Consider the following 21,593-nt stretch of genomic DNA (forward strand, 5'->3'; position numbering starts at 1 on the left):
ATGGGCAAAAGATAGATGGGAAGAGAAGATGGAGGATGTTTCGTGGAACAGTTGTGTTTGGAGAAAGCGCGAATGAGGCGACGCGGCTGGGTTGTGGCCGGAAAACGACAGACGCGCGCGTGGTGGAGGGCGGATTTATTTTTTCCATTTTTCCTGTTTTTTTCCCGCGTGTTTCCGTGTGGCAGTGGAGGCCGCCTGTTGGGTTCGACGAGTCGCAAGAGCAATGCCATATTCATGAAGGAAAGTACTATACAGATCTATAGCCTACGATGAAGGTATGTCGGTAGGGTATGCTTCCAGGGCCAAACTGACAGAGCTCAGTTCTCTAACACGGCACCGCAACATTTGGCGAATCGTGAAGTCCTGGATCACTTTATCTCTCTCAAGCAAGAGACCGATCGCTTGGGAGAGGCCATCGCTCTCAAAAAGGCCAGGGATTCCGCGGCGGCAAGGAAGTTGTATCCGTTAGAAAGGGATGATCCGGACAAAAAGGACGATCCTAGTTTATTTGAACCTCTCAATGCGGAGAAGGAAGCAGAGCTGAAGGTGGCAGAGAGAAGAGGATTAAGTGCGGAGTTGGTCTGGGTCCAGAACGAGGTGAGTCTGACTGTTCCAACTCCATAAGGTATACTGATTCCATGCACAGGTTATAAAATATCTTTGTTCTGACATGGTACCGACTTCCCGTCAAACACCAGAGGGCGTTGCTCAACTGGCAAACGAGCTGCAAGATCATCAACTTACAAAGGCCGAAATCCTTCAGTTATGTAATCTTGCACCTGGAGAACCAGTCACTCTCTACTCTGTAAGCCTTTGCATGTTTTAAAACCAGGATATTATTTAATGGTCTGGTACAGATAATAGAAGAAGCAGATACGCGTTTCTACCCCGATGCTTCTGGGAAGCTGGACGAAATTGGCAACCAAATCTACAATACTCTCCTTACTTCCCCACCCGACGAACTTCTTCCCTACATGCCTGACCGGCCGGGTGCCGTTTCCAATGAGGATGTTTATGACCCAGTATATCTTGACAATGCCGATGCTGAGATGGAAGAGATGGCTATGATGCAGGAGGAAGAGTTCATCCACGAGACTGGAAGAGAAGGTGGAGTGGATGACGAGCAAGATGGAGATATGGACTAATAGGCGAGAGTGCTGGAGTCAAGAGCGACAAGTAATGAGCTGTAACGAGCTATATACCCTGCATATGCATACCTGTTGTATTCTGTAATGTTAGCTGAGCCGAAACCAGACGATACATATAAAATTGAATTTCGCAAAGAAGAACAATACAGGCAGCGGCGCTGGACAAGACCCCGGGCAATTTTCCCTGTAGATATGAGTATGGTGAGGTTTGTTAGGATCTGGGGCCTTGCTAATCTTATCCAGGGGTCTGTGTTATCTGGTCAAATATCGGGTGTGTGCGTCTGGTGCAATGACTGCCTGATGATGACATCGCACCTGCTTACGATCTTAAAAAAGGGACAGTTTATTGTGCTAGATAGTCGTGATCATACGCGTGTATCAGGCAGTAAAATTCCTTACTCCTCTGTATGATTTGGATCCAATTGAGTGTAATCAATCAGTGTTATTCTGTTAGGTCAAATAACATGCTCAAATATCGTATAATTAGTTGTCTGGACGTGACGCCCCTTAATTAAATTAGCTATAAAGCCTCACAAGCTTCGCAGCCCGCCGCGTGCCCAAAGAAGATGTTGCTGCAGTTTTTCTTTCTGTATGGGTTGACGATGCCTCAGGCAATCGCACCAAACAATAAAATAAACACCTCAATGTCTACATCAATAACATTAACCTCCCTGCACAGGTACTCGATAGCGAACAGTTCACAAATTTCGTCTCAACATCACAACACGCAACGTCCTCTGAACAGTTGTCGGAACTCATGAAGGTCATCGAGTGAGTCACTTATCTATAGGATTGAAGGAAACATGAACCAAAGCTGAGCCAATGCAGGAGAACCAGTGACGAGCCGATACGTGTATACAATAATTTTACACGTAGGCACTGCCATGTGATTCTCCGCGTGTCCTGCCTCCAATGTGATAAATCCTCAAGTTGACGATGTGGCATCACACATTATCCACAATTATTCATGTGTTGGTCATGCGATGTGGGGATTTCGTTGGTGTTTCGTTAGACCCTGGAAGGGTTTTTTGCCCTCCATTCAGTGGGTAAACATACTCCGACATTGCTTTTCTATGTTCCCTAATTCAGAGAAGGGGGATGCCGAGCCCCAATGAAGGACGGTATCCTTAACGACCTCATGACTCAACTAGGAATCGCAACTAGGAATCGCTGCTGCAGGTGGGACATTGTATAAAATCAAGAAGATCCAGGCAGAAACTGGTTCTAAAGATTTATTCGTGAACCAATGGATCAACCAGGTTCTGCCCAATTCCAAGCGGCTGAAGGAAGAGCAGAAGTCAGCAGAAGCGGTCATGCAGGAGGTCTGCAACTGGTTAGAAGAACAGCGCGGAGATAGATTTAACAGTGGTTTAACAGTGGGTTAGATGTTCCAGGTATGTTGTTTCTGCCATACAGCTAGCTTGAAGCGCTGACGGAAATTGAAGGCTTAGACCCTGCCCAGGATACCCCAGTTGAGATTCTACATCCCATCCTTCTAGGCATAGCCAAGTATGGATGGTTGAGCTTCCATCGAAGCGGGATCATGAAGCATAAAGGCAAAGTTGAAACCTTTTTGGCGAGATTGTGCTCCGTCTATAGAGATGATCTCAATGTAGATGATGTCGATCCTCGGTATGTTTGGCAATACCGTAATAACCTTATAGGTTGCCCCTTCCGATTCATCTGCCAGCGAGCCCCACTACAGATGTATAATCTCTTAGACCATGCCGACCGACCCCTGTACCAATTGATGTTGGCGATCGGTCGCTTAGCGGCGCATCTTTGGTACCCTGTCATCAGAGATATGCCGAAGTATCTGGTAAGTGGGAGAAAAGGCGTCTTGTAAACTTAACTGATTTAACGGTATATGATAGGAGGAGCTTCAGATTTATGTTGACAACGTCCAAGATTATCTTGACGAAAGCCATCTGGACATGACTCTGAAGAAACCGAAGGTACATTGCTTCAGCACGCCTTACAGGATGTTCGACGTTTCGGCCCTCTATCAGGCAACCGAAAGGCAAGAAAATACAATGCTGTCTTCCGAGCTTGTCCCATATATGGTAACTGTTGTTGTAGTCGAGTACGTGTGATGTGGTGGAGGCTCAGGGAAAGGTTTGAGGGAAAGCGAGGAAGGATTCGGTTGGTTGGTCTTTAGTACGTTTCACATATGGATTTCTTATTTTTCTTGGCTAATTCTAATTCCAATTTTTTTTTCCAATTTTGATTCCGTTTCCTAGTTTTGGCTGAGAAAAAACTAGCAAGCGCCAAAAACAAGAAACCCATGATTTGCGCCGTTCTAATTCTTCTTTCCTTAAATCTAATCCAAGTTTTTCAGGAATGCAAATAAATTCAGGCCTCAAATATTCATGTCTGCATGTTGAGTGAGGTCTTACGTCATGTTCGACAAGGTATCGACAACGGACACATCATTTCTTTCTACAAAAAGCACAACTTTGCAAGTCCGCAAAATGGATAAATATGAACCCCTTGCCACCCCATTCCACAATCATACCCCTGTCAATCAAACCTTGCTAAGTACTGAGAGAAACTTCTTGCATGTAGTCAACTTGAACATCCAGGAAGCGAAGGCAACATGACCCACCGTACCAGGACCAGGTCAGAAGCAGCTGATGAATAAGATCTGACCCTTCAAATTTGAGTTGGGATATATCGCTGGGCATTTGCAGGGAATGGCGGCTGCTGGAGGTACTGAAGATACCATTGGATGGTAAAATACGTGAGCAAGGAAAGATGAACTATCGTGACTAGCTCGCGACGCGACGCGATGAAGGTGTGCAAGATTCTTAATTATCTTAATTATTATGATGATGAACGACAACGGCAATGACCGCAAATCAGAGGAATTTTTAGCAGCTCGAAAATTAGCAACTGCCACCCAAAATCATGCGTTCAAATATAATTCCTGCTGTTTCAAGCGAAAATTAGAAGCGTCGGCGACGTCCGATTTTCAACTAGAATTATTAATTAGCAAGAGAAAACTAGAAAATCCATATTTGAAACGTACTTTTCTTCTCTTTATTTATGCATCACAGATAACCTAGATCTCAATAGTAACGGCTGAACAAACAGTCGTGATGTTGCTAACTGGTTTGCGCATGCTGATGTGGTTACGCATCTTGTCACCGGAGGCCTCTTCCAATACGAAGGAACGATGGTAACAGGGGGAGCAGAAGTCTTGGATTGCTGAAGCAACATCAAGACTTGGCCCTCCATTTCGGATGCTATGCTCCCAAGGAAAGACATCAAGGTAAAGATTTTCTATCATCAGGAGTAATGTATGGTATAGACTTTAACTGCTTATTGGCTGATAGGTCACGTGAGGCGGAACAATGCATCCAACGGCAAAGGTTCCTATAGCTTGGAGGCAGGCTCTGGTGAGATCTGCCGACTTGGGACATGGGTTGTGGCAGTAGATAAGGTACAGCATGAGTTGAATGCTTCGGTACCACAAAAAAGGAGCCGACTGCTAATGTCAATATGTAGGGAAAGGTCCACATCGGACGAATCTCCAACATCGTACCTCCTAACGCGGAGCAAGAAGCATTGGTAACAGTGAGGGTATGCAGAGTTGGACCTCGACATCCCGTGAACGACATGCCGACCCTTCGTGATTTCGGAGACTGCGTGATACTGCCATCTGTGGTGAGTGCTTCAATGAATATGTTGGAACTAAAGCTGAGTCTCCATGTCTTATCGAACCTGCAGACCGTTGAATTCAAGATCGCAATGGAGCATGACTGTCAATACGTCCAGTGCGAAGCCACAGGCGCCCGGCACCAGATGCAAGAACGGCAAGAGACTGAGAGAGTCACAAGATCATGAACACCGCGATGATGAACACTTCATCATCAATATCTTGCCCTTGCACAATCCACACCTGGTCCGAGAAGTCTTGCCTGCAGAGCTTACAGCTCCAAAACGTGCCTTCCCAGATCGACAGGGCCGGCTGAGGGAGGTAGTGGATAGGACGGGAAATGGGAATAGATAGTCAATGAGGTCAAAGAGGGCAGAGATGCGCCGACAGACGAGGGTGTTTTGAGCGAAGTAGTCACACCGGTTGTAGTGGATATTGATATGAATTGAGGATGACCAGTGTTGGAATCAGTATAATTGGCGTTTCATTGAAGGTCATGGTGATTTTGCAGAATGATATCGACATGAGCTCAGTAGTCCCTTATAAGAAAGGGTGATGAGATGTCAGTGATTACGACTGGTTAATGTATCATTCTGATATTCTTTTGATTTCGACATCAGACTGATATACATCCATGTGCCGCATCAGACTGATATGTTCCTGATCTCCGCGGATGCATCAGACACGCCTCGTCGCAGTCTGATACCAGGGTTCAGCAGCCGTGTATTTGGTGCTGAGTGTATGATGCGGAGATGCCATCCGCAGCAAGTGATCGGCGGCCGGACGGCGGGCAAAGAAGTGGAATAAGAAGCTCAATTATTTATTGATGTTCCTTGGTGTCCTCGGTCGGCTGGTGCACAGATTTCCATCTTATCGACATCTACTACCCTGTCATTTTCAGCAGTACAATACCATACCACATAGATGCCTGGAACACCACGGGTACATCACAGGACAGACCTACATATCTAGATGGCCACCCAACTGGCCATGGACTGGACGGACTTTCACCACTCTCAGTGGCCGAAGCAACAAGATAGTGGCGGCCTTGTACCGCCCACCGACGAATGGGATCTTAATGACGTCCTCAACACGGAAATGTTTGGCTCCTCAAGTACTCTTGCGGCTTCATCATCGGAGCAAGAGCCTCGACCATCGTCAAGTAACAGCCTTCCACTGAACATATCTGAGCCCCTGGGCTCCAATGATGCCCTGTTCCAGTCATATATTTCGCAGAGCACGAAAATGTTAGGCGGGATGGGAGAGACTGAACAATTATTGGAAACGGAGCGTGCATTTCCTGGAGATGGAGCATTGCCCTCTTCCATTACAAACCCTCGTGGTCGTGCCGTTACCGCAGACGCCCCTACCCCGTCGTACAAACCGGCGTCGGCATCTGGAGAACCTCCTTTGAGGAGAGGGATGTGCGTATATTGAAGATCGATATGCTCAGTTGAGGAGCTGACATTCGAGTTTAATTAGGGCTTGTATGTTTTGCCGGCGAAGGAAACTTGTCAGTGACTCATAGAGCAAGATAGAGGATAGTAGTTGACCACTGACGATAGCGGTGCTCTGGAGAAAAGCCAACATGTGCGAGCTGTGTCAGACACAACCAATCATGTGAATACCGGGTAACTGAAAATTTTTCAAAGGTTCGATCCCGAAAGAGTAGGTTGATGACATACCGCTGGACCATAGCTAACGCAATGTCCCAGATGGAATCTATGAGGGCAACCATAACCCAAATTATCACTATTCGCAACGACCTATCGCCAATTTCTCAGTTCCTTTACCTCCTATTTTTGGTGGCCTTTTATCTTATGCTCCTGCACAGCACGAACAACCCGGATTTGATCCAGTTCCTTCCAACGCTTCTTCTTCCACCCCTTCCGTTTCGGCAATATTCAATTCCGCCTCCCAAGCTGTACAGCCTTGCCCCTCACCCTCCACAAATACCGACCATCCTCCACAGTCTTCGGCACCGGAAACCGTTAGCTTCTTTCCGGAGAAGGAAGAGGAGGACGCCGTTGAGCGTTTAACCGAACGACTAGGAGAATTTCTGTTTAGTCACAAAGGGAGTGAAGATACCTCTCGAGCTGTGGATACCCCCACTCTGAGTAAAGAAACGGGGTGGCAAAAGAAAAGGAAGACGGGGAAAGATGGCAGATGGGCGACGGATGGGAAGCCGACGAGCGAGAATGTAAGACGGGCTGGAGTTCTGCAGACGACGATAGAGTCTGATGGGTTGAGTAATGAGACTCGTAATGCTTTGTGAGTGAGATGTGACTTCCCGATCCTTGCCAGCTAACCAATGTCCCTAGGCTGGAGTTCTTCCTGTCAAGCCCATACAAGTTCTTTGACATGAATATCCCTCGTTTGCGATATCGCTTGTCATTTACCGATAAGAGAAGACCGGCGTTGGCACTGTTGAATGCGATGGTAAGTTTGAGATTGACATTGAAGGATGTTTAACTCATCTAATGCCCAATGTTTAGTATCTATGGGCCGCGCGACTTTCTGATGTGCCCAACTCTGATGCAATGGAGCGACATTTCTTCACCAAAGCTTGTCAACATCTGGGGTCTGCCACCGCAAGCGATGATCAACTCATGGACACTATCAGAGCTGCTGCCCTTCTAAGCATCTACATGTATACCCGAAGCCGCTATCACGAGGTAAGCAATCGAGCACTAGTGAATCTTATGTGCTGATCGCTGGGACGTGGGGATTAGGGCTGGTTAGTAGCAGGTGTCGCTGTTAGACTGGTACTTTCCTCGGGTATACATCAAATTTCTTCTCTCACTTTCCAGCCTTCTCCCTCCGAAGATCCGCTACTGCGTAACAGAGTTCATCTTCTTTCGCCTCCTAAAGATCCCATAGAGCTGGGGGAGCGCGTACATACTTTGCAAGTCCTTTAATAATTATTCAATTCCTAATCTAACAATGCCTTGCAGTTGGATTGTGTTTATAGTGGAGCGAGCAGGGGCGTTAGCGACTGGGTTTCCATCTACCATACGTGACGAAGATATCTTGACGCCTTTTGGCAAGCCTCTGAGCGACATATCATCCGTAAGATGCTGATGCATTGAAAGACGAGGGCACAGTGGCTAATGAGCTGTAGCAAAACGTCACTCTACATGATGATATCACTATAACGGACATGTATCACGATACAGGCGACTCGAATCCCAAAACGATTTATACACACAAGTACACTCAACCTCTAACGCATCATTGGATCTTAACTGATTTATGGTTTAGTTCACAATGGATCCAGGCATTAGCAATACTCGAACGGGCTTCAAAACTAGCTTTCCTCAAACCTTCCCGAGACTCTGATTATACAAAGGCTTGGGTGGAATACACAAACGCCCTACGTTCCAGCAACGCTCAAGCATCTCCCCCTTCGCCGCCACCTGTTTATCTTAATCAACCGAAGCACAGGAACCCGAGAGAGTACCGAGAATGTCTGCTGGCTTTGGACAATCTTCGTAAAAATTTGGGTGTGGAGGGACTATCGCCTTTAGAGAGGAAGAGGATGGCCGATGCCATTGGAGCGCAATTGGTTATCCCGCCCAGGACAATCCATTTGGTAAGTGAGGATCGTTTTCCCTCAAGGAATTCTTTTCTCACTGCTACATTGCAGCATCATCACTTTGCAGCGACTGAGCTGCTGCTTCATGACATCAACTGTACAGATGCTGATAATAGCGAGGCTATGAAAGCTGCTCGTCAGAGTGTCGATCTGATTAGGTGTCTGCCTCAAACTGTAAGTCCCCAACCGTTATCTTTTCATATGTATAGTCTCGGCGAGCTGACCTCGTCTGGTATCAAAGACGTATCATCGCTTCGACGGGGAGATTTCAGTAGTATGGTGTTTGATTGCAAAGTGTATGATCAAGGAGTTGGGGCGTTTAAAGCGAGCTGGAGATGACGATGGTAAGTTGAAATATACATAGATTTCTGTCGCCTAATCTGAGCGAATATTTGTGCGAAGCAGCTTGTGAACTAGTTTCTGAGGACGTCGACGTCATCATTAACGAACTACATCATGTTGGAGAAGCGTTACATATGTCGTAAGTGTGGTCCATATCAAAAGAACGATCAGTTCAACTTATGTCTGCTTAGTCGTACACAAGCGAAGGCGATGGAAGAGCTCAAACGTGTAGTTCTGTCAAGCCATAAAGAGCCAACTTCACCTGTCGGAAATGCCTAGGGGAAATCAGAGGTTTACGAGAGAGCCGTGGATGTGCTGTATGTGTGTTCCTGATATCTGTGTCTTTACTCCAGCGGACAACTCACATAAGGTTTCTGATAGAGAGTCGGTATGTATGTCTTGCATAATCCTTCCACTGCTTGTATGCATGTACTTTAGATGATCTGTTATTCCTACTCGCGCTTGAGTATTTCAACTGCGCTCTGCGGTTACTCTGAACCCGGCAATTGGCAGTGAGACACCCATCAACTGCTGTTCGCCGTCGGGACAGAAACGGGCCCGTGCACTCAGCTGTGTGTGCCCCTGGGGTTTTGCCACCCTGTATAGGTGGTTTTACAAGAGCGCTACCATCACGCGGGCGGTGCCAGATCGATGGCCCAGTACTCGGCACAAAGGACCCTGACACTGGACCATACTGGACGGGGACGCTGTTCGAATCTCGTTGGAGACTGGTGAAGTGGATTTCTGAAGCAAAAGATTTCTGACTGCCACTGTCTTGCTTTGGTAATCATGATACCAAGCATTGCAGCAGCACACCACGGTCCTAGCTAAAGGACCGGCCTGGCACGCATAGAACAGCGATGCACACGATGCACCTGCTGTCGCGAACCTTGCCAGCACCAGTCGAGAGACTCGCCCGCTCGCGTGTAGGGTTTTCCCAGTTATTCGGTTATATAGCTTGGGTTTCCCTTTTTGCTTCCATCGCTGCTATGGATCCAAAGGAGAGACTCGCGGTGGAAGCCTCCAGCACGTTCGCATTGACGTCAGGAAGCCGTTATCACACACACCTCCTTTGGCTCCTATATATTGGCCCGCTGGAGAGGGCTGTGCCGACGTACTCACTTGTCTCTAATCGCCACTGACAGCCATATACCCACAGCCATGTTTGCGCCGAGGATATTCGAAAGCCCTGCGAGGAATATGCACGTAGGTCGACTATCTTGATGCAAAGTGCCTGGCTCACCTTGTTTGCGCAAGTGGCGAAACTATCAGTACAACGGTCCTCTGACTCCAGACATGGAAATGGCGTTCAAAAAGGAAGCTTCTCGAGCTCTTTCTCGCAGTATGATGATGTTCTCTAATCAAACGCGGTTCAGTCAACGACGCTGACGGGAGAGATAGTAGGCTCTGGATCTCTTGGTTTCTCTGTCTCGACCTCTGCCACTACCGTAAACGGTGTTACAACCGGTATGACCGAGTTTCAGGTGGGCAAGGGAACGGCCTGGACGGCAGAGGAGACGGCCGTGCTAGATGCAAAGTTTGCAGCGCTGGCGCCGAACGGGAGGATGGTCGGGTAAGTCGGTTTGGTTATGTCCAACGTAACATCAAAAAGTTCCGTATAGTGAATTATTGACTTGGCCCAGTCCGAATGGGCGGTCCTTGATCATGACTGGATCATCGCAACAACCAACGATGAGCCGTGTTGAAGATACTCCTCGAGCGATCGAAGCTCCTCCTCCGGTCCACCATGACACACAGGACTATACCCCTTTGCACCACGACCAAGTCTCACACCGCTATGCCAGTCCGTCGCCCTCAAAGCATTCCAGACGGGGCGCTCCCTACGCTCCAAGCGTGAATGCTGCCCCTCCGCAATCTGTTCAACCTTTTTACAGTCCCACGCCACCCAATATCCCTTTGAATCAACACTATACTCAACCTGAAGCCAAACCTCTCCCACCCACATTGCTTTACCAGCCAACTCCATTACCCTATCCGGCTTTACCTCGTTCTGCTCTTTCCCATCATAGCCACCACCCCACCCATGCGAATGACCCAAACCACCCACATGCCCATTTTGCTCCCTCACCTACCGATGCCGGTCCATCTACAAGTCGCAGACTGTCCAGGACGCCCGCTCCAGGCACTCCCGCTGCGTCTGCAAGACTTGGTAGCTTCAAATCAATCACTTCCAGGTTCAAAAAGACCAAGGAGACGACTGTATAGCCACTTGACCACTTACAAGTAGACTCCATGTTTTACATATGACGTCTAATGCATGTGATAATCATCCCTGCGTTAAAAAGTGGAGGATACTGAGGATACTTTTCCAATCTATTTTGAGGTATACACTGATCCTTTCTTTTTTTGTTTTTGAAAACCTTCCTCAGGTAAAAAAAAATCTATCATAACCCCCCCCCCCCGCTGAAGAATCATTTTCGCTTTCGCAAATCCTCTTCTGCTTCAGATGTGATCGCAGTTGAAGTACCTACACTCTCTGGCACTTGCTCCAACGCGTCCTCTTCGGACTCATCATCACTTCTCGAGTCTTCAGCACCCATACCTCGTACCACGCGGATAGCGACAATGCAAGCCATGTAAAACCACGCGGTCGCGAGGATCCAGAGGATGGAGAGCATGGAGACAAAGCCAATGTGTGTCCAGTAGGTAAGGAATCGGCCTTGTTCGGGAGTCCATTCAAAGGGGATGAATTTGGGCAAGTCGAGATAGGTGCTGCGGATGACGAGGAAGAGACCGACTTGTCGAGTGATGAACCATGAGATGAGGAAGACGACGAATGTGAAGTCGCAGAGAGTGGTGAAGGAGAGATAGCGAAACATTTTGGCGAGCTAGAATGGATGTTACAATGGGACGGGGTGGAGAAAAAAATGATGAAATGACTTACTGGTAAGAGAATGTCGCAAAAGTCCATAAGACAGTGGATAAGGACACCGACCGAGGTAAAGTTCATGGCATAGCTCCCCACAATCAAAGTAATGGTCAAGATGTGGTGCCCAAACATCTGCCAGTGGTCTTTTCTTCGCTTCTCGCAGTTGATCACGAGCAGCTGGTGGAACCACCAACCGAGCTGGGAGAGATAGTAAAACTTGGTAAGTGCTGGGAGAGGGATGACCGGGTATGTGCCCCAGAGCTGCTCGGGAGATGTTGGAGAGGCATTTTGACGGAGGACAATCTACGAACAAAAATCAGGCCCTGGCAAGGCGAGCGACGACGGAAAGCAGTACTCACGACGCCAAACGTCCAATATATAGAGCAATACAGCCAGCTCCAACCTTGCTCTGCAAACCGCGTGACGGTATGCTCCCTCTTCTTCCTGGCCTTTGCATATTCTCTCTCCTGTCCCTTGACCCTCGGCGGGCTTGGCAGACATATTCGCATAAAGGGAGAGAAGACACCCTTCATGGCCGCCTCCCGGAGCACAGTGAATGCCAGCGCCCAGAAGACCACGAAGCAGGCATCTCGCGGGCCCTTGTCGTACAGTGTCTGCGCCGACGGGTGGGCGAGCGGGTCTGTGATGGGATACGACAAGGTCACAAAGGGCCGCAGGGACTGTGGGACATAGGAGTGGAGGAGGGACGGGATGGCGGAGGTGGTGAGGTTGCACGCCATGCTGGGGCGCTGTGGTGCGGAGTGCGGTGTCGTGGGGAAAGAGCAGTCAGTCCACGAAGCCAGCTCGTGGGTGTCTGGCAAACCTGTGTGCTGCGGAGGAGGAGGTGGTTTTTGGAGGAGGAAAAAGACTGGTACGCGGCGGTGATGGACAGAGGTATAGATGGGCCTGCGAGAAACTTAATTTACGCCTCTATTTGCTCCCGAAAAGCCTATTACAACCCATCCCATTGGCCATTACGATATTATGATGACGCCACCACATCTTTTCTAATCGCCATTACAAACCCATCCGCTAATCGAGCACCGACATAGCGCGCGGAAGATCGCCCAGAACACCATGCATCTGCACCTCCTTGTTCAGATACCGACACTCCACTCCACGCCCACAGCCATGGCCATCCTCTCCACGCCGTCGCCGACGCTCTACGTCTCGGGGCTCGAGACAAAGACAAAGAAGCCGGAGCTCAGGCAGCAGCTCTACGCGCTTTTCTCTCCATACGGCAGAGTGTCAGTTCTTCTCCTGCCTTTCAGCGTGCTTCTGCTGACACTGTGCTGTTTGGCAGGATTGATGTGGTCGCGAAGAAGCATGACGGGGGAAGAGGACAGGCGTTTGTCGTCTTCGAGGAGCAGGTCGCCGCCACGGCGGCATTGAGAGGGTTGACAGGCGAAACATTCTACAACAGGGAACTGGCACGTCTCTTCATCTCTTTGCCAGCTATCAGACTAACCCCAAGCAGAGAATATCATACGCCAAAAAACCGTCGTACGCCACCACCGCCCGTCAAGACCCTTCAGCCTCCCGGGAAGCAGCCGCTATCCAGGCCGCCAAACTCACCGTTTCCAGAGCCCAAGACGAGTATGAGCAGCTTGAAAAGGAGAGACACGATGAAGAGGCCGGTTTCTTGGGCGAGAAGAGAGGCTTGGAAGACGAGGGGGACGAAAGGGGAGCAAAGAGGGTTAAACAGGAGGACGATGAGGCGATGGAGATTGAGATGGATGAGGGTCAGTCGATACCCCATTGTGTTGGCGTAACAGGTCATGTTGCTAATAGTGACTGCTAGAAGAAGATGAGGAGAAACCGGTGCTCATCTGCTCAAATCTTCCCGCAGAGTGTAATGCCGATATCATGGGTGCTCTCTTCTCTCAGTACGTTCCATTAATGCTCCATACGAAATACCACCTAACACGATCCATCCAGATATCAAGGCTTCGTCTCCGCCACCCAACTCCCGTCCTCCTTCACACCTCCTTCCTCCCACCCCAAGCCCAATCCCGGCGCCGTCTCTTTCCACGCTACATTCCAGTCAAGGGATCAGGCCGCCAAGGCAAAGGACGAGGTTAATGGCTATCTGATGCAGCCAGGATGGGCGATGACGGCGACTTTGGCTTAGAAACATTAAAAGCGGGCCGGGGTTAGATTGGTATGTACAGATTTGCATCCGGTGTAAAAAAAATGGACCTGTACAACAGAAAGCGAAGCGTTTCGGCCTACTGAGAAATCTCCTTGTCTCGCTCGTCACCAAGCAACGCCTCCTTCTCCCGCAGTTGCGAACTGCTCGTCGCACTGCCAAACCGCTTGAGCACCTCTGCCGCACGCTTCATCTCGTTTGAGAAATCAGTCATCACTTTTCGAGCTTCCTCTGACGTGTTACGGGTCAGCACAGTCGATCGATAGTTGGCAAACTAACCCTGTCTGTGCTCTTCTTCCTCAATCGCCTGAACACCTTCTATCAGACTTTGTTGTGCTTGCAAGTCGAGCTGGTGGAAAATGTAGTGTACGTGGAGGATGATATCGTACCTGAGGCTGTCTATCAGTTTTACCTTTCGAGTAGTCATCCTTTTGACCAACGTCGAAGCTAATGCCTGCTCCGCGAATTCTAAACCGGCGTCAGCCACTTTGCGTTTTACTCACGAAACCTGGTCTACCTTGCAGAAACGGAACCATCTCTCCCTGAATTTCATCCCATTTGTCTTCCAGCTCTGTCTTTGAATCGAAACGGCCAATCTTTTACATGACATATCAGACTCTCCATGTATCCTGATAATCGCCCTCGAGACGAGTAACACTTACTTCGGCCATAGGGTCAAATTCAGTATACTCTTCATTCGTCTGAACATGATTTTTTGTTTCATGCCGCGCCTCAAACGCTTCTTCATTTTCGGGCCCAGTTGTCAAAGCTAGAGCATGGTCGACAGACTGGACTGTACCGGTCGAAGCAGGATGAGGTCGCGCGGTAGGGGAGCTCTCCGGGTGTGGGTCTGATAGTTCAAAGAATTCTGGTGATTGCGTATTAGACATTGTAATGCTGAAGGTATGGGTCACGTAAAATAAGGTGAGTGGCAAAGATGGAGCGTGAAAGATGAAGACGAGGAGGCTGAGGATGAACAGGCAGAAATAGGTGACTGGACTTTATACGTCTCGCGCTATTACGCGGTCTGTGCGCCGGGCGTCAATCGTCATCCTTCCTTCCTTCCTTCCTTCCTACCTTCTCCCTTCCCAGCCACATATTTCTTTGGATGCTGAATGCCATATACAAGACCCGTGTTCGAGTGCAAAATGCCAACATGTATATGCATATGTCCTAATCCTTTTAGTCGATGAGATACTTGCGCTTGAAGAATGATCGGAGATGCAAAAGCTACACGCGCAATTATCAGCCACAGTAGTTATTTGTTGATATCATACTCACTTGCCAGACACCAAGTCCTATGGTGCAGCAGATAATGAGGACTGAAAACACCTTGACTCGCTGGTTTGTGCTCTCTACATACGTTCTTCGCGTTAGTAGCTACTGACAAGGCGCGAGATGAAATCCTACCGTTGGTATCTCTCATTCGCATCTCTCGCCTTTGGAGGTATCCCATCTCCTCAACGATTTCCTTGGTGACAGCTTCAAGCTTGCGCATCTCGACTTCGAGGATTGAAAGGGATTCTTGATTGGCGATAGCACTATCAAAAAATCAGTCGTCATCGCAACCTACATGGATCGTGAGGCATACTTGTAGTCAATAGCATCGGCACCAATGTCAACATCGAGTTCCACAGACCTAACGACTCTCGGGTTCCCAGCTACAACACGTCGATCAGCCCAATTCTCCGCCAATCACCTCCGTTGACAGTTCTCGGTCACCGCCCAACGCAGACTCACATCCAGTGTACCGGTTGGTTAAGCAAACGCCGACGTCTGCAGATTCGTGCGTAGTGACCGCAAGCCTAGCCTCTCCCCTTACATCCTTCTTTGACAGATACACATTCCCTCGTTCAGAGCCATCAAGGATTTGGATATCGACTTGTTGATCAGGTTCACCGGGGACATTGGCGGTGACAATCACAAGAGAGTGTGCGGATGCAAAGTTCCAAATACTAATACGTAGTCAGGTGGGTGATAAGCAAGGTACTCAAAGTCACGAACCATTCTATGTCGCGTGGTTAGTGTGCGTCACCATCCAGATGAGACAGAATGGACATACTGGGCTTGGGATTCCGATCGGAAGTGAGGTCAAACTTGACAGCGTAGACTGCTGTCAGTAATGTGAAAAGGTATAACAGCGAGGGGATTCGGAGGATCATGGCGGGGCAATGAATGTATACCTGTTTTGTGTGATTATACAGCTGGAGAATGACAAAATGGTTACGCTTGTCGAATAACAGCTTCGTTGCAGGCCACGTCCAAAGACGTGGTGGAGGGTGGGTGCCTAGTCTCAAAAGGCTTGCCAATGGTTCTAACTGCCTTCCGTGCCTATCCAATCACTTTCCTATCCGCGCCTATACTTCCGTAATTGTAACGAGTCGCCGGTTGCCTTGTTCTTTTTTTATTTCGCTATTTTCGAGCGAGACGTGCTTTGGATTTCAGAAAATACAACCAAAACAGCTGCCCACGCAACAACCCCCTCCAGCATCTGCATGCTACCTTCTACCCTCGCGAGAATACCCATACGCCTCTTACACCCACAAGCCACTCAGCAGCTCAGATCACTCTCGAACACAATGGCAACCAACAAGTCAGCTGTCACACAGCCGACTTGGTACTCTCCAGCAAAATCAGCAGACGAACCAGTACTCAGAGTCTACAACTCCCTCACAAGATCAAAGGATGTCTTTGTTCCCACAAACGGAAGGAGAGTCGACTGGTACAACTGTGGTCCTACCGTCTATGACTCATCCCATATGGGTCATGCCAGGTGAGCTCGTCTCTTTGGAATACTCGTGCAATGGCTGAACCACAACAGGAATTACCTCACTCAGGACATTGTTCGAAGAATATTGCGAGATTATTTCAATTACGATGTCAACTTTGTTATGAACGTCACCGACATTGATGACAAGATCATCCTTCGAGCTCGTGAATCGTACCTCCTGGACCAAGCCATTTCCACCAACCTTGCTCTTACTCCCGAACTCATATCCGACGTCGAAGCTGCGTTTACAAAGTATCTCGCCAAACCTCTCAAATCCCTTACCGCCCCTCTTGAACACTCTCCTAATGCCACTTCTTTTGAAATCCTGGACTTGCTGTTGCAAAAGGACCAGTCTGAAGCTCAGTGGGCAAAGGAAGCTCGAGAAAGGGAGGAAAAGTTTGGAATGTACTTGGCAAGTCTTTCAAAAGCTAGGGATGCGTACAATGCTGCCCAGCAAAGGGTCGGAAAGCCCGAAGGAGAGGGACAAGCTGTCAAAGACTTGGTTGAAGGAGCGACCGACGTCCTTGGGCCGTATCTTGGTGAGAAGGTATGGCATATCTTTATTGTTTCGATCAGCACTGATTCTGGATATCTGTAGCTTGGCCATACAATTGCCGATCCCATCGCTGTCTGCCGACGTCTCGCCTCTTACTGGGAAAATGCCTTCTTCACCGATATGGCCCGTCTCCGTGTACTCCCTCCCGACACCATCACCCGTGTTTCCGAATACGTACCCGAAATCGTCTCTTTCGTCCAACGCATCGTCGACAACGGATTTGCTTATGAAGGTGGTGGAAGTGTTTGGTTTGATGTCGACAAGTTTGAGGGTGCCGAGGGTGATGGATTCAGGCATGAGTATGCCAAGCTCCAACCTTCAAGTAAGGGCAACAAGAAGCTCTTGGATGAAGGTGAAGGTATGTTCCGCCTGTTTATATTCAGAAACTAGGTCTAATCTACAGATAGGTGCTTTAACTGGTTCCCAGGGAAAGCGGCGCCCAGCGGACTTTGCTCTTTGGAAAGCCAAGTCCAAGCCTGGAGAACCTGCCTGGCCATCACCATGGGGAGAGGGCCGACCTGGCTGGCACATTGAGTGCTCTGTCATGGCTAGTGCGATCTTGGGTAGCGGAATGGACATTCACTCTGGTGGTGTGGATTTAATGTTCCCTCATCACGACAATGAACTTGCTCAAGCCGAGGTGAGTAGTATAAATCACTGGAAGACGCCTCTTATGCCATCGATAGGCATACCATGGCTGCAAGCAATGGGTCAACTACTTCTTACATACCGGTCATCTCCACATTGAAGGTTTAAAGATGAGCAAGTCTCTCAAAAACTTTATCACCATCGATGTGAGTAATAGATCTGCCAAACGTGCCAGCTAAAGCTTACAAATTCTATAGGAAGCTCTCCAGACATATTCTGCCCGACAGTTACGACTTGCTTTCATGCTTCAAATATGGAATGCCAAGCTAGACTTCAAAAAGGACCTGATCGTTGATACCAAGGCCAAGGAAGAGACATTTGACGTAAGCTTCAAGTCGGACTACTAGGAACATTATTCCTGACAGCCACTGAACAGAATTTCTTCACAAACGTCAAGGCTAGAATGAGCGATGCCGCTGCTCGAGGTCCCAACGAGGACGGCAAGCACCATTACGAGGAGGCGGAGAAGAGCCTCATGGCCGAGTAAGTCGTCAATTGCAATCTCTGATCTCTATACTGATTCAATGGACAGCTTTCACAAAGCTCAAAATGATTTCCGAGCTGCTCTTTGCGATTCCTTCAACACTCCAGCCGCCATTCAAATTCTTCTTGACCTCGTATCCTCCGTCAACCTCTATTTTGCGTCTCGTGGCCGAGAGTACAACATTGCTCCTGTCGTTACCGTTGCTCAATGGATTACCCGTATGCTTCGTATGTTTGGTCTCGGCGAAGGCGACGTCACATCTGGTCAAATAGGATGGGGCAAGGAGGGTGATGAGGCGTCTGGCGGCGACTTTGAAGGCAAGCTCGACCCTTATCTCCGAGCGATGGCCTCCTTTCGAGATGATATCCGTCGACTCGCCATTGATGGCGCCACCCCTGGGGAGATTCTTAAGCTCTGTGACAAATTTAGAGATCAGGACCTTGCGAACCTCGGTATCCAGCTCGATGACGGCCAGTCAACAACTGGCGGTGCCTTGTACAAACTTGTTGACCCGGCTATCCTCATCCGAGCCAGAGAAGAGAAGGAACGAGCAGCTGCGGAGAAGGCTGAGAAGAAGAAGGCTGCAGAGGCGAAGAGGCTCGCTCAGCTTGAAAAAGGTCGAGTGCCTCCTCAAGAGATGTTCAGGCCTCCCAACGTCGCCGAGGGAACATACTCTGCATGGGATGAACAAGGGTTGCCTACAAAAGATGGTGAGGGGCAGGACTTGAGCAAGAGCTTGCAGAAGAAGGTGGCGAAGGAGTGGAAGGTTCAGGAAAAAGCGCATGGCGCATGGTTGGCTTGGCAAAAGGAGCAAGAGGGAAAGTAGACGGTGTAGGTCTATGGCATAGGGCAATGTGTACCAATATAGATATATTAGTATTTCAGGCATGTTGGTTATTTGGGTTTCCGAATTTGTTCTTTGAACAGGATTTCGCGTACACTGGCGCCGTGGACTATCGCATGGACGATAACTCGACAGAACGCTAGTACATCACATCTCGACTTTGTATAAATGACAATCCAGTCTGTCCATGTTCTTTCTTCTTCGAATTATGAGAATGTACACCGGGCTTCTCCGATAAGCCATACCGACAGCTTAACGGGTAGAACCGTAGTACGGCTGCTGGGCTATAAATGCGGATACGGCAAGCATATTGAATCAGCAGACATCACCTAGGATAGGTCAGAAGTCACATACCAGGAGCGCCAGGGGCAACACCACCAGGAGCGTTTCCGACAAAGTTGCCGTTTCCAAGATAGGTGTAGCCACCATTCCCATATGCCTCTTCGGCCTTGATGCGCTTGTCTGTTTGGCGAGGATTGCCAATCAGCAAAATTGAATGTTAGACCCGCGAAAGACGTACAAATGAGCCAGAAGGCGTGGATATGACCACTGCGAGAGCGTTAGTATCCTGCAAACGGTCGCTTATGGGGTGCTGTGACTTACGGCAGGTAACCCTGTTACCCCAGTGACAATCGATACATAGTCAGTTTTCCTTCAACATCAAACGTACACACGTGTCTACACGTACCAAGATGGTCAAGAGCTAAATACCATTAGTTTACACCCCCAATAGGCATTCATGAGGACATACGATGTTGATGAGCAAGTCACAGCTGCAGCCGGTGATGATAGCGGCGGCGGCTGGAGGGAAGATGATGGCGACAAGAATGAGGACGATGTCAGAACCTCGGACAGGCATCTTGATTGTTGTTCAGTTGGCGAATTGGTAAAGCAATAGGGTATAAAGCAAGCTGAGTAGATAACGAGTCGTGAAGACAAAAGACAACAACTTGAAGCTGGAATGAGGACAGCAAAGGATGGCCGCCGAAAGGACCGTAACAGATCGGTGGCGGGTGATGACGTCGTGACCAACTTGCTTATGTAATATGCGCGATCGCCTTACTTTACTGGGCGTCGCTGTAGGCAGTCTGTAGTAGTAAGGCGGTGCTCGCTGTATATGTCGCATATGCAAGATAGATGTTTATGCAACCACAGTGTTCAACAGAGCATGTTGTACAACCAAAGATCCCAGTGCATTAGATGTCCCACAAAAATGCCTTCAGCTCATCCAAGCCATTACCACTCTCTGCTTCTGTCTTCCCTTTAGTCGAGCCTAATCCGCTCGCTCCCCACTCAACTTCAACGCCCTCCACATCTTCCCATTTAAAGGGCCCTTTCCCACCCCAGATAAGGCTCTCATCGTCATCACCTTCATCTTCTCCCGCAACATCCCCGGCTCCTCCGCCAAACAGCTTGCTGAAGAAACCACCTGACGTCCCAGCAACTTTTCCGATCCCCTCAATCTTCCCACCTGTTCCTGCACGCGTAGACTTGAGTCTGTCCATTTCTCGGGTGAGAATAGATTTGAGACGGTCGGTGGAGGTTGTGAGGGTAGAAGAGGGGATTTCGGGAGGGCAGTGGCTGGGCGAGGGCGTGGGGCGAGCGAGAAGGTCGGCCTTGTGGGCGAGCAAGAGCAATTTGGGAGGAGGAGCCGAAGGAGGAAGTCGAGAAGAAATATTGGAAAGTGCTGTGAGAATAGGAGGGAGTTGTCTGGAAAGATCTTTAACCACGGAAACATAACGATGAAGGAACAGAACACCCACTCGGCTACGCCTGACGCGTTGCGGACGATGCCTTGGATATCCACCACAAATACAACTCCCGCAGAGTCAGCAATGTATTTCTTGACTTCGTCTCGCAGTCTAGGATGTCCAGGGATATCGATCAAGCGGATCTGTTTCTTTTGGTCGTCTTCATATGGCGAGTCAAAATCGAAAGTGGTGTCAGAGGGAACAATCGAGGTGTGGGTTTGGGGATAGATGTCATGAATTAGCTACAAAAGAGCATTAGTATTGATAGACTACATGGAGGCCCACCGCGCTGAATAACCTTGGTAAACAAACTAGTCTTGCCTCCGTCGGACGGTCCGACGAGAAGGACAGTTGCAGGACCATTCCGCTTGTGAGTTTTCTTGCCCTGACGGAAAACTATTCCAAAAGATAAGTGACGCATATCGCATCGGAATAGCATTCCCCACTCACGGGTAAGAAAAAGCAGTAACAGTGCCAGTCCACCAGCTGCAGCCACAAACTTGGGATCCTGGAGGAGCGGATGAGCGAGCAAAGCTGTGAGGGAACTGGCCTCTGGGGATATTTCACTTTGAGGTTTGATAGAGATAGCCGGATCGGCCATCCCTGGATGAGACATGACGAATTAAATAAACTGGAATGTGAGATGTGGATCGTTGACAGGCCAAAAGGAATGAGATATAGACCTGGTTCACGGCAGTTTCTCGGTCTGGCTCCCTTCAGTGGTTATGGCTGTCCCGATCCGTGTCTGTAACCGGCTA

General features: G+C 48.9%; 10 protein-coding genes and 1 pseudogene across 10 annotated transcripts in view; 5 read left to right on the forward strand and 6 right to left on the reverse strand.

Annotated features, from left to right (window-relative positions):
• Positions 1-81, reverse strand: part of CNB00820 (transcription factor, putative) — a 3,023-nt gene extending 2,942 nt beyond the window's left edge. Inside the window, exon 1 of the mRNA XM_569090.2 lies at positions 1-81. This exon is cut by the window's left edge and continues 176 nt beyond it. The gene's annotated coding sequence lies outside the window, so the exon portion shown is untranslated.
• A 139-nt stretch (positions 82-220) lies between these two features.
• On the forward strand, positions 221-1,214 carry CNB00830 (expressed protein). The gene is made up of 4 exons (XM_024656445.1): positions 221-275; positions 322-597; positions 647-805; positions 858-1,214. Exons 1-4 carry the CDS (start codon positions 270-272, stop codon positions 1,143-1,145), a joined length of 729 nt encoding a protein of 242 aa, XP_024512239.1. The 5' UTR covers positions 221-269; the 3' UTR covers positions 1,146-1,214.
• A 512-nt stretch (positions 1,215-1,726) lies between these two features.
• Positions 1,727-3,500, forward strand: CNB00840 (annotated as a pseudogene).
• A 2,052-nt stretch (positions 3,501-5,552) lies between these two features.
• On the forward strand, positions 5,553-10,636 carry CNB00850 (expressed protein). Its single transcript, XM_024656446.1, has 18 exons — positions 5,553-6,230; positions 6,289-6,319; positions 6,372-6,474; positions 6,522-7,077; positions 7,128-7,245; positions 7,302-7,481; positions 7,539-7,711; positions 7,761-7,875; positions 7,928-8,016; positions 8,068-8,398; positions 8,453-8,575; positions 8,643-8,745; positions 8,807-8,882; positions 8,935-9,060; positions 9,125-9,949; positions 10,001-10,085; positions 10,145-10,316; positions 10,387-10,636. Exons 1-14 carry the CDS (start codon positions 5,779-5,781, stop codon positions 9,020-9,022), a joined length of 2,538 nt encoding a protein of 845 aa, XP_024512240.1. The 5' UTR covers positions 5,553-5,778; the 3' UTR covers positions 9,023-9,060; positions 9,125-9,949; positions 10,001-10,085; positions 10,145-10,316; positions 10,387-10,636.
• Positions 8,795-12,531, reverse strand: CNB00860 (longevity-assurance protein, putative). The gene is made up of 3 exons (XM_569093.2): positions 11,993-12,531; positions 11,649-11,936; positions 8,795-11,592 (listed from the first exon to the last, which is right to left on the reverse strand). Exons 1-3 carry the CDS (start codon positions 12,371-12,373, stop codon positions 11,176-11,178), a joined length of 1,086 nt encoding a protein of 361 aa, XP_569093.1. The 5' UTR covers positions 12,374-12,531; the 3' UTR covers positions 8,795-11,175.
• Positions 12,532-12,671: 140 nt separating this feature from the next.
• On the forward strand, positions 12,672-14,958 carry CNB00870 (hypothetical protein). The gene is made up of 5 exons (XM_024656447.1): positions 12,672-12,880; positions 12,937-13,063; positions 13,111-13,375; positions 13,435-13,519; positions 13,572-14,958. The coding sequence occupies exons 1-5, from the start codon at positions 12,711-12,713 to the stop codon at positions 13,762-13,764; spliced, it is 840 nt and encodes a 279-aa protein (XP_024512241.1). The 5' UTR covers positions 12,672-12,710; the 3' UTR covers positions 13,765-14,958.
• Positions 13,862-14,905, reverse strand: CNB00880 (hypothetical protein; the record flags this gene model as incomplete). The annotated part of the gene is made up of 6 exons (XM_024656448.1): positions 14,860-14,905; positions 14,445-14,809; positions 14,300-14,378; positions 14,223-14,250; positions 14,062-14,171; positions 13,862-14,013 (listed from the first exon to the last, which is right to left on the reverse strand). Exons 2-6 carry the CDS (start codon positions 14,670-14,672, stop codon positions 13,862-13,864), a joined length of 597 nt encoding a protein of 198 aa, XP_024512242.1. The 5' UTR covers positions 14,673-14,809; positions 14,860-14,905.
• On the reverse strand, positions 14,920-16,001 carry CNB00890 (ER to Golgi transport-related protein, putative). The gene is made up of 7 exons (XM_569096.2): positions 15,845-16,001; positions 15,787-15,790; positions 15,523-15,737; positions 15,374-15,443; positions 15,193-15,323; positions 15,064-15,137; positions 14,920-15,012 (listed from the first exon to the last, which is right to left on the reverse strand). Exons 1-7 carry the CDS (start codon positions 15,942-15,944, stop codon positions 14,965-14,967), a joined length of 642 nt encoding a protein of 213 aa, XP_569096.1. The 5' UTR covers positions 15,945-16,001; the 3' UTR covers positions 14,920-14,964.
• A 215-nt stretch (positions 16,002-16,216) lies between these two features.
• Positions 16,217-19,252, forward strand: CNB00900 (cysteine-tRNA ligase, putative). Its single transcript, XM_569097.2, has 8 exons — positions 16,217-16,555; positions 16,604-17,099; positions 17,151-17,466; positions 17,516-17,748; positions 17,795-17,902; positions 17,954-18,079; positions 18,133-18,239; positions 18,289-19,252. Exons 1-8 carry the CDS (start codon positions 16,278-16,280, stop codon positions 19,064-19,066), a joined length of 2,442 nt encoding a protein of 813 aa, XP_569097.2. The 5' UTR covers positions 16,217-16,277; the 3' UTR covers positions 19,067-19,252.
• CNB00910 (expressed protein) lies at positions 19,071-20,077 on the reverse strand. The gene is made up of 6 exons (XM_569098.2): positions 19,836-20,077; positions 19,773-19,787; positions 19,688-19,698; positions 19,605-19,633; positions 19,439-19,546; positions 19,071-19,368 (listed from the first exon to the last, which is right to left on the reverse strand). The coding sequence occupies exons 1-6, from the start codon at positions 19,941-19,943 to the stop codon at positions 19,337-19,339; spliced, it is 303 nt and encodes a 100-aa protein (XP_569098.1). The 5' UTR covers positions 19,944-20,077; the 3' UTR covers positions 19,071-19,336.
• A 74-nt stretch (positions 20,078-20,151) lies between these two features.
• Positions 20,152-21,512, reverse strand: CNB00920 (hypothetical protein). The gene is made up of 4 exons (XM_024656449.1): positions 21,286-21,512; positions 21,134-21,231; positions 20,848-21,077; positions 20,152-20,794 (listed from the first exon to the last, which is right to left on the reverse strand). The coding sequence occupies exons 1-4, from the start codon at positions 21,449-21,451 to the stop codon at positions 20,281-20,283; spliced, it is 1,008 nt and encodes a 335-aa protein (XP_024512202.1). The 5' UTR covers positions 21,452-21,512; the 3' UTR covers positions 20,152-20,280.
• Between the last annotated feature and the right edge of the window lie 81 nt (positions 21,513-21,593).

This window comes from Cryptococcus neoformans (genome assembly GCF_000091045.1).
Source record: "Cryptococcus neoformans var. neoformans JEC21 chromosome 2 sequence".
NCBI classification, from domain to species: Eukaryota; Fungi; Basidiomycota; class Tremellomycetes; order Tremellales; family Cryptococcaceae; genus Cryptococcus; species Cryptococcus deneoformans.

Bases quoted from the DNA above. Each gene is read 5' to 3' on its own strand.
- CNB00830 (XM_024656445.1), top strand. The intron at 598-646 runs GTGAGTCTGACT...TTCCATGCACAG, and splicing joins TGGTCTGGGTCCAGAACGAG to GTTATAAAATATCTTTGTTC. The intron at 806-857 runs GTAAGCCTTTGC...GGTCTGGTACAG, and splicing joins AACCAGTCACTCTCTACTCT to ATAATAGAAGAAGCAGATAC.
- CNB00850 (XM_024656446.1), top strand. From the start codon at position 5,779: ATGGCCACCCAACTGGCCATGGACTGGACGGACTTTCACCACTCTCAG. The intron at 6,475-6,521 runs GTAGGTTGATGA...GCAATGTCCCAG, and splicing joins AAAGGTTCGATCCCGAAAGA to ATGGAATCTATGAGGGCAAC. The intron at 8,746-8,806 runs GTAAGTTGAAAT...TGTGCGAAGCAG, and splicing joins GCGAGCTGGAGATGACGATG to CTTGTGAACTAGTTTCTGAG.
- CNB00860 (XM_569093.2), bottom strand. From the start codon at position 12,373: ATGGCGTGCAACCTCACCACCTCCGCCATCCCGTCCCTCCTCCACTCC. The intron at 11,937-11,992 runs GTGAGTACTGCT...TTTTGTTCGTAG, and splicing joins TATATTGGACGTTTGGCGTC to ATTGTCCTCCGTCAAAATGC. The intron at 11,593-11,648 runs GTAAGTCATTTC...CATCCATTCTAG, and splicing joins TTTGCGACATTCTCTTACCA to CTCGCCAAAATGTTTCGCTA.
- CNB00870 (XM_024656447.1), top strand. From the start codon at position 12,711: ATGCATCTGCACCTCCTTGTTCAGATACCGACACTCCACTCCACGCCC. The intron at 12,881-12,936 runs GTCAGTTCTTCT...GCTGTTTGGCAG, and splicing joins TTCTCTCCATACGGCAGAGT to GATTGATGTGGTCGCGAAGA. The intron at 13,520-13,571 runs GTACGTTCCATT...CGATCCATCCAG, and splicing joins ATGGGTGCTCTCTTCTCTCA to ATATCAAGGCTTCGTCTCCG.
- CNB00890 (XM_569096.2), bottom strand. From the start codon at position 15,944: ATGATCCTCCGAATCCCCTCGCTGTTATACCTTTTCACATTACTGACA. The intron at 15,324-15,373 runs GTATGCCTCACG...ATTTTTTGATAG, and splicing joins GCCGATGCTATTGACTACAA to TGCTATCGCCAATCAAGAAT. The intron at 15,138-15,192 runs GTAGGATTTCAT...GAACGTATGTAG, and splicing joins GCGAATGAGAGATACCAACG to AGAGCACAAACCAGCGAGTC.
- CNB00900 (XM_569097.2), top strand. From the start codon at position 16,278: ATGCTACCTTCTACCCTCGCGAGAATACCCATACGCCTCTTACACCCA. The intron at 17,749-17,794 runs GTGAGTAGTATA...TGCCATCGATAG, and splicing joins ATGAACTTGCTCAAGCCGAG to GCATACCATGGCTGCAAGCA. The intron at 18,080-18,132 runs GTAAGCTTCAAG...GCCACTGAACAG, and splicing joins CCAAGGAAGAGACATTTGAC to AATTTCTTCACAAACGTCAA.
- CNB00910 (XM_569098.2), bottom strand. From the start codon at position 19,943: ATGCCTGTCCGAGGTTCTGACATCGTCCTCATTCTTGTCGCCATCATC. The intron at 19,547-19,604 runs GTACGTCTTTCG...CTCGCCAAACAG, and splicing joins CCACGCCTTCTGGCTCATTT to ACAAGCGCATCAAGGCCGAA. The intron at 19,369-19,438 runs GTATGTGACTTC...CCGCATTTATAG, and splicing joins TGTTGCCCCTGGCGCTCCTG to CCCAGCAGCCGTACTACGGT.
- CNB00920 (XM_024656449.1), bottom strand. From the start codon at position 21,451: ATGTCTCATCCAGGGATGGCCGATCCGGCTATCTCTATCAAACCTCAA. The intron at 21,232-21,285 runs GTGAGTGGGGAA...CTTTTGGAATAG, and splicing joins GTTACTGCTTTTTCTTACCC to TTTTCCGTCAGGGCAAGAAA. The intron at 21,078-21,133 runs GTTATTCAGCGC...GCTCTTTTGTAG, and splicing joins AGACTAGTTTGTTTACCAAG to CTAATTCATGACATCTATCC.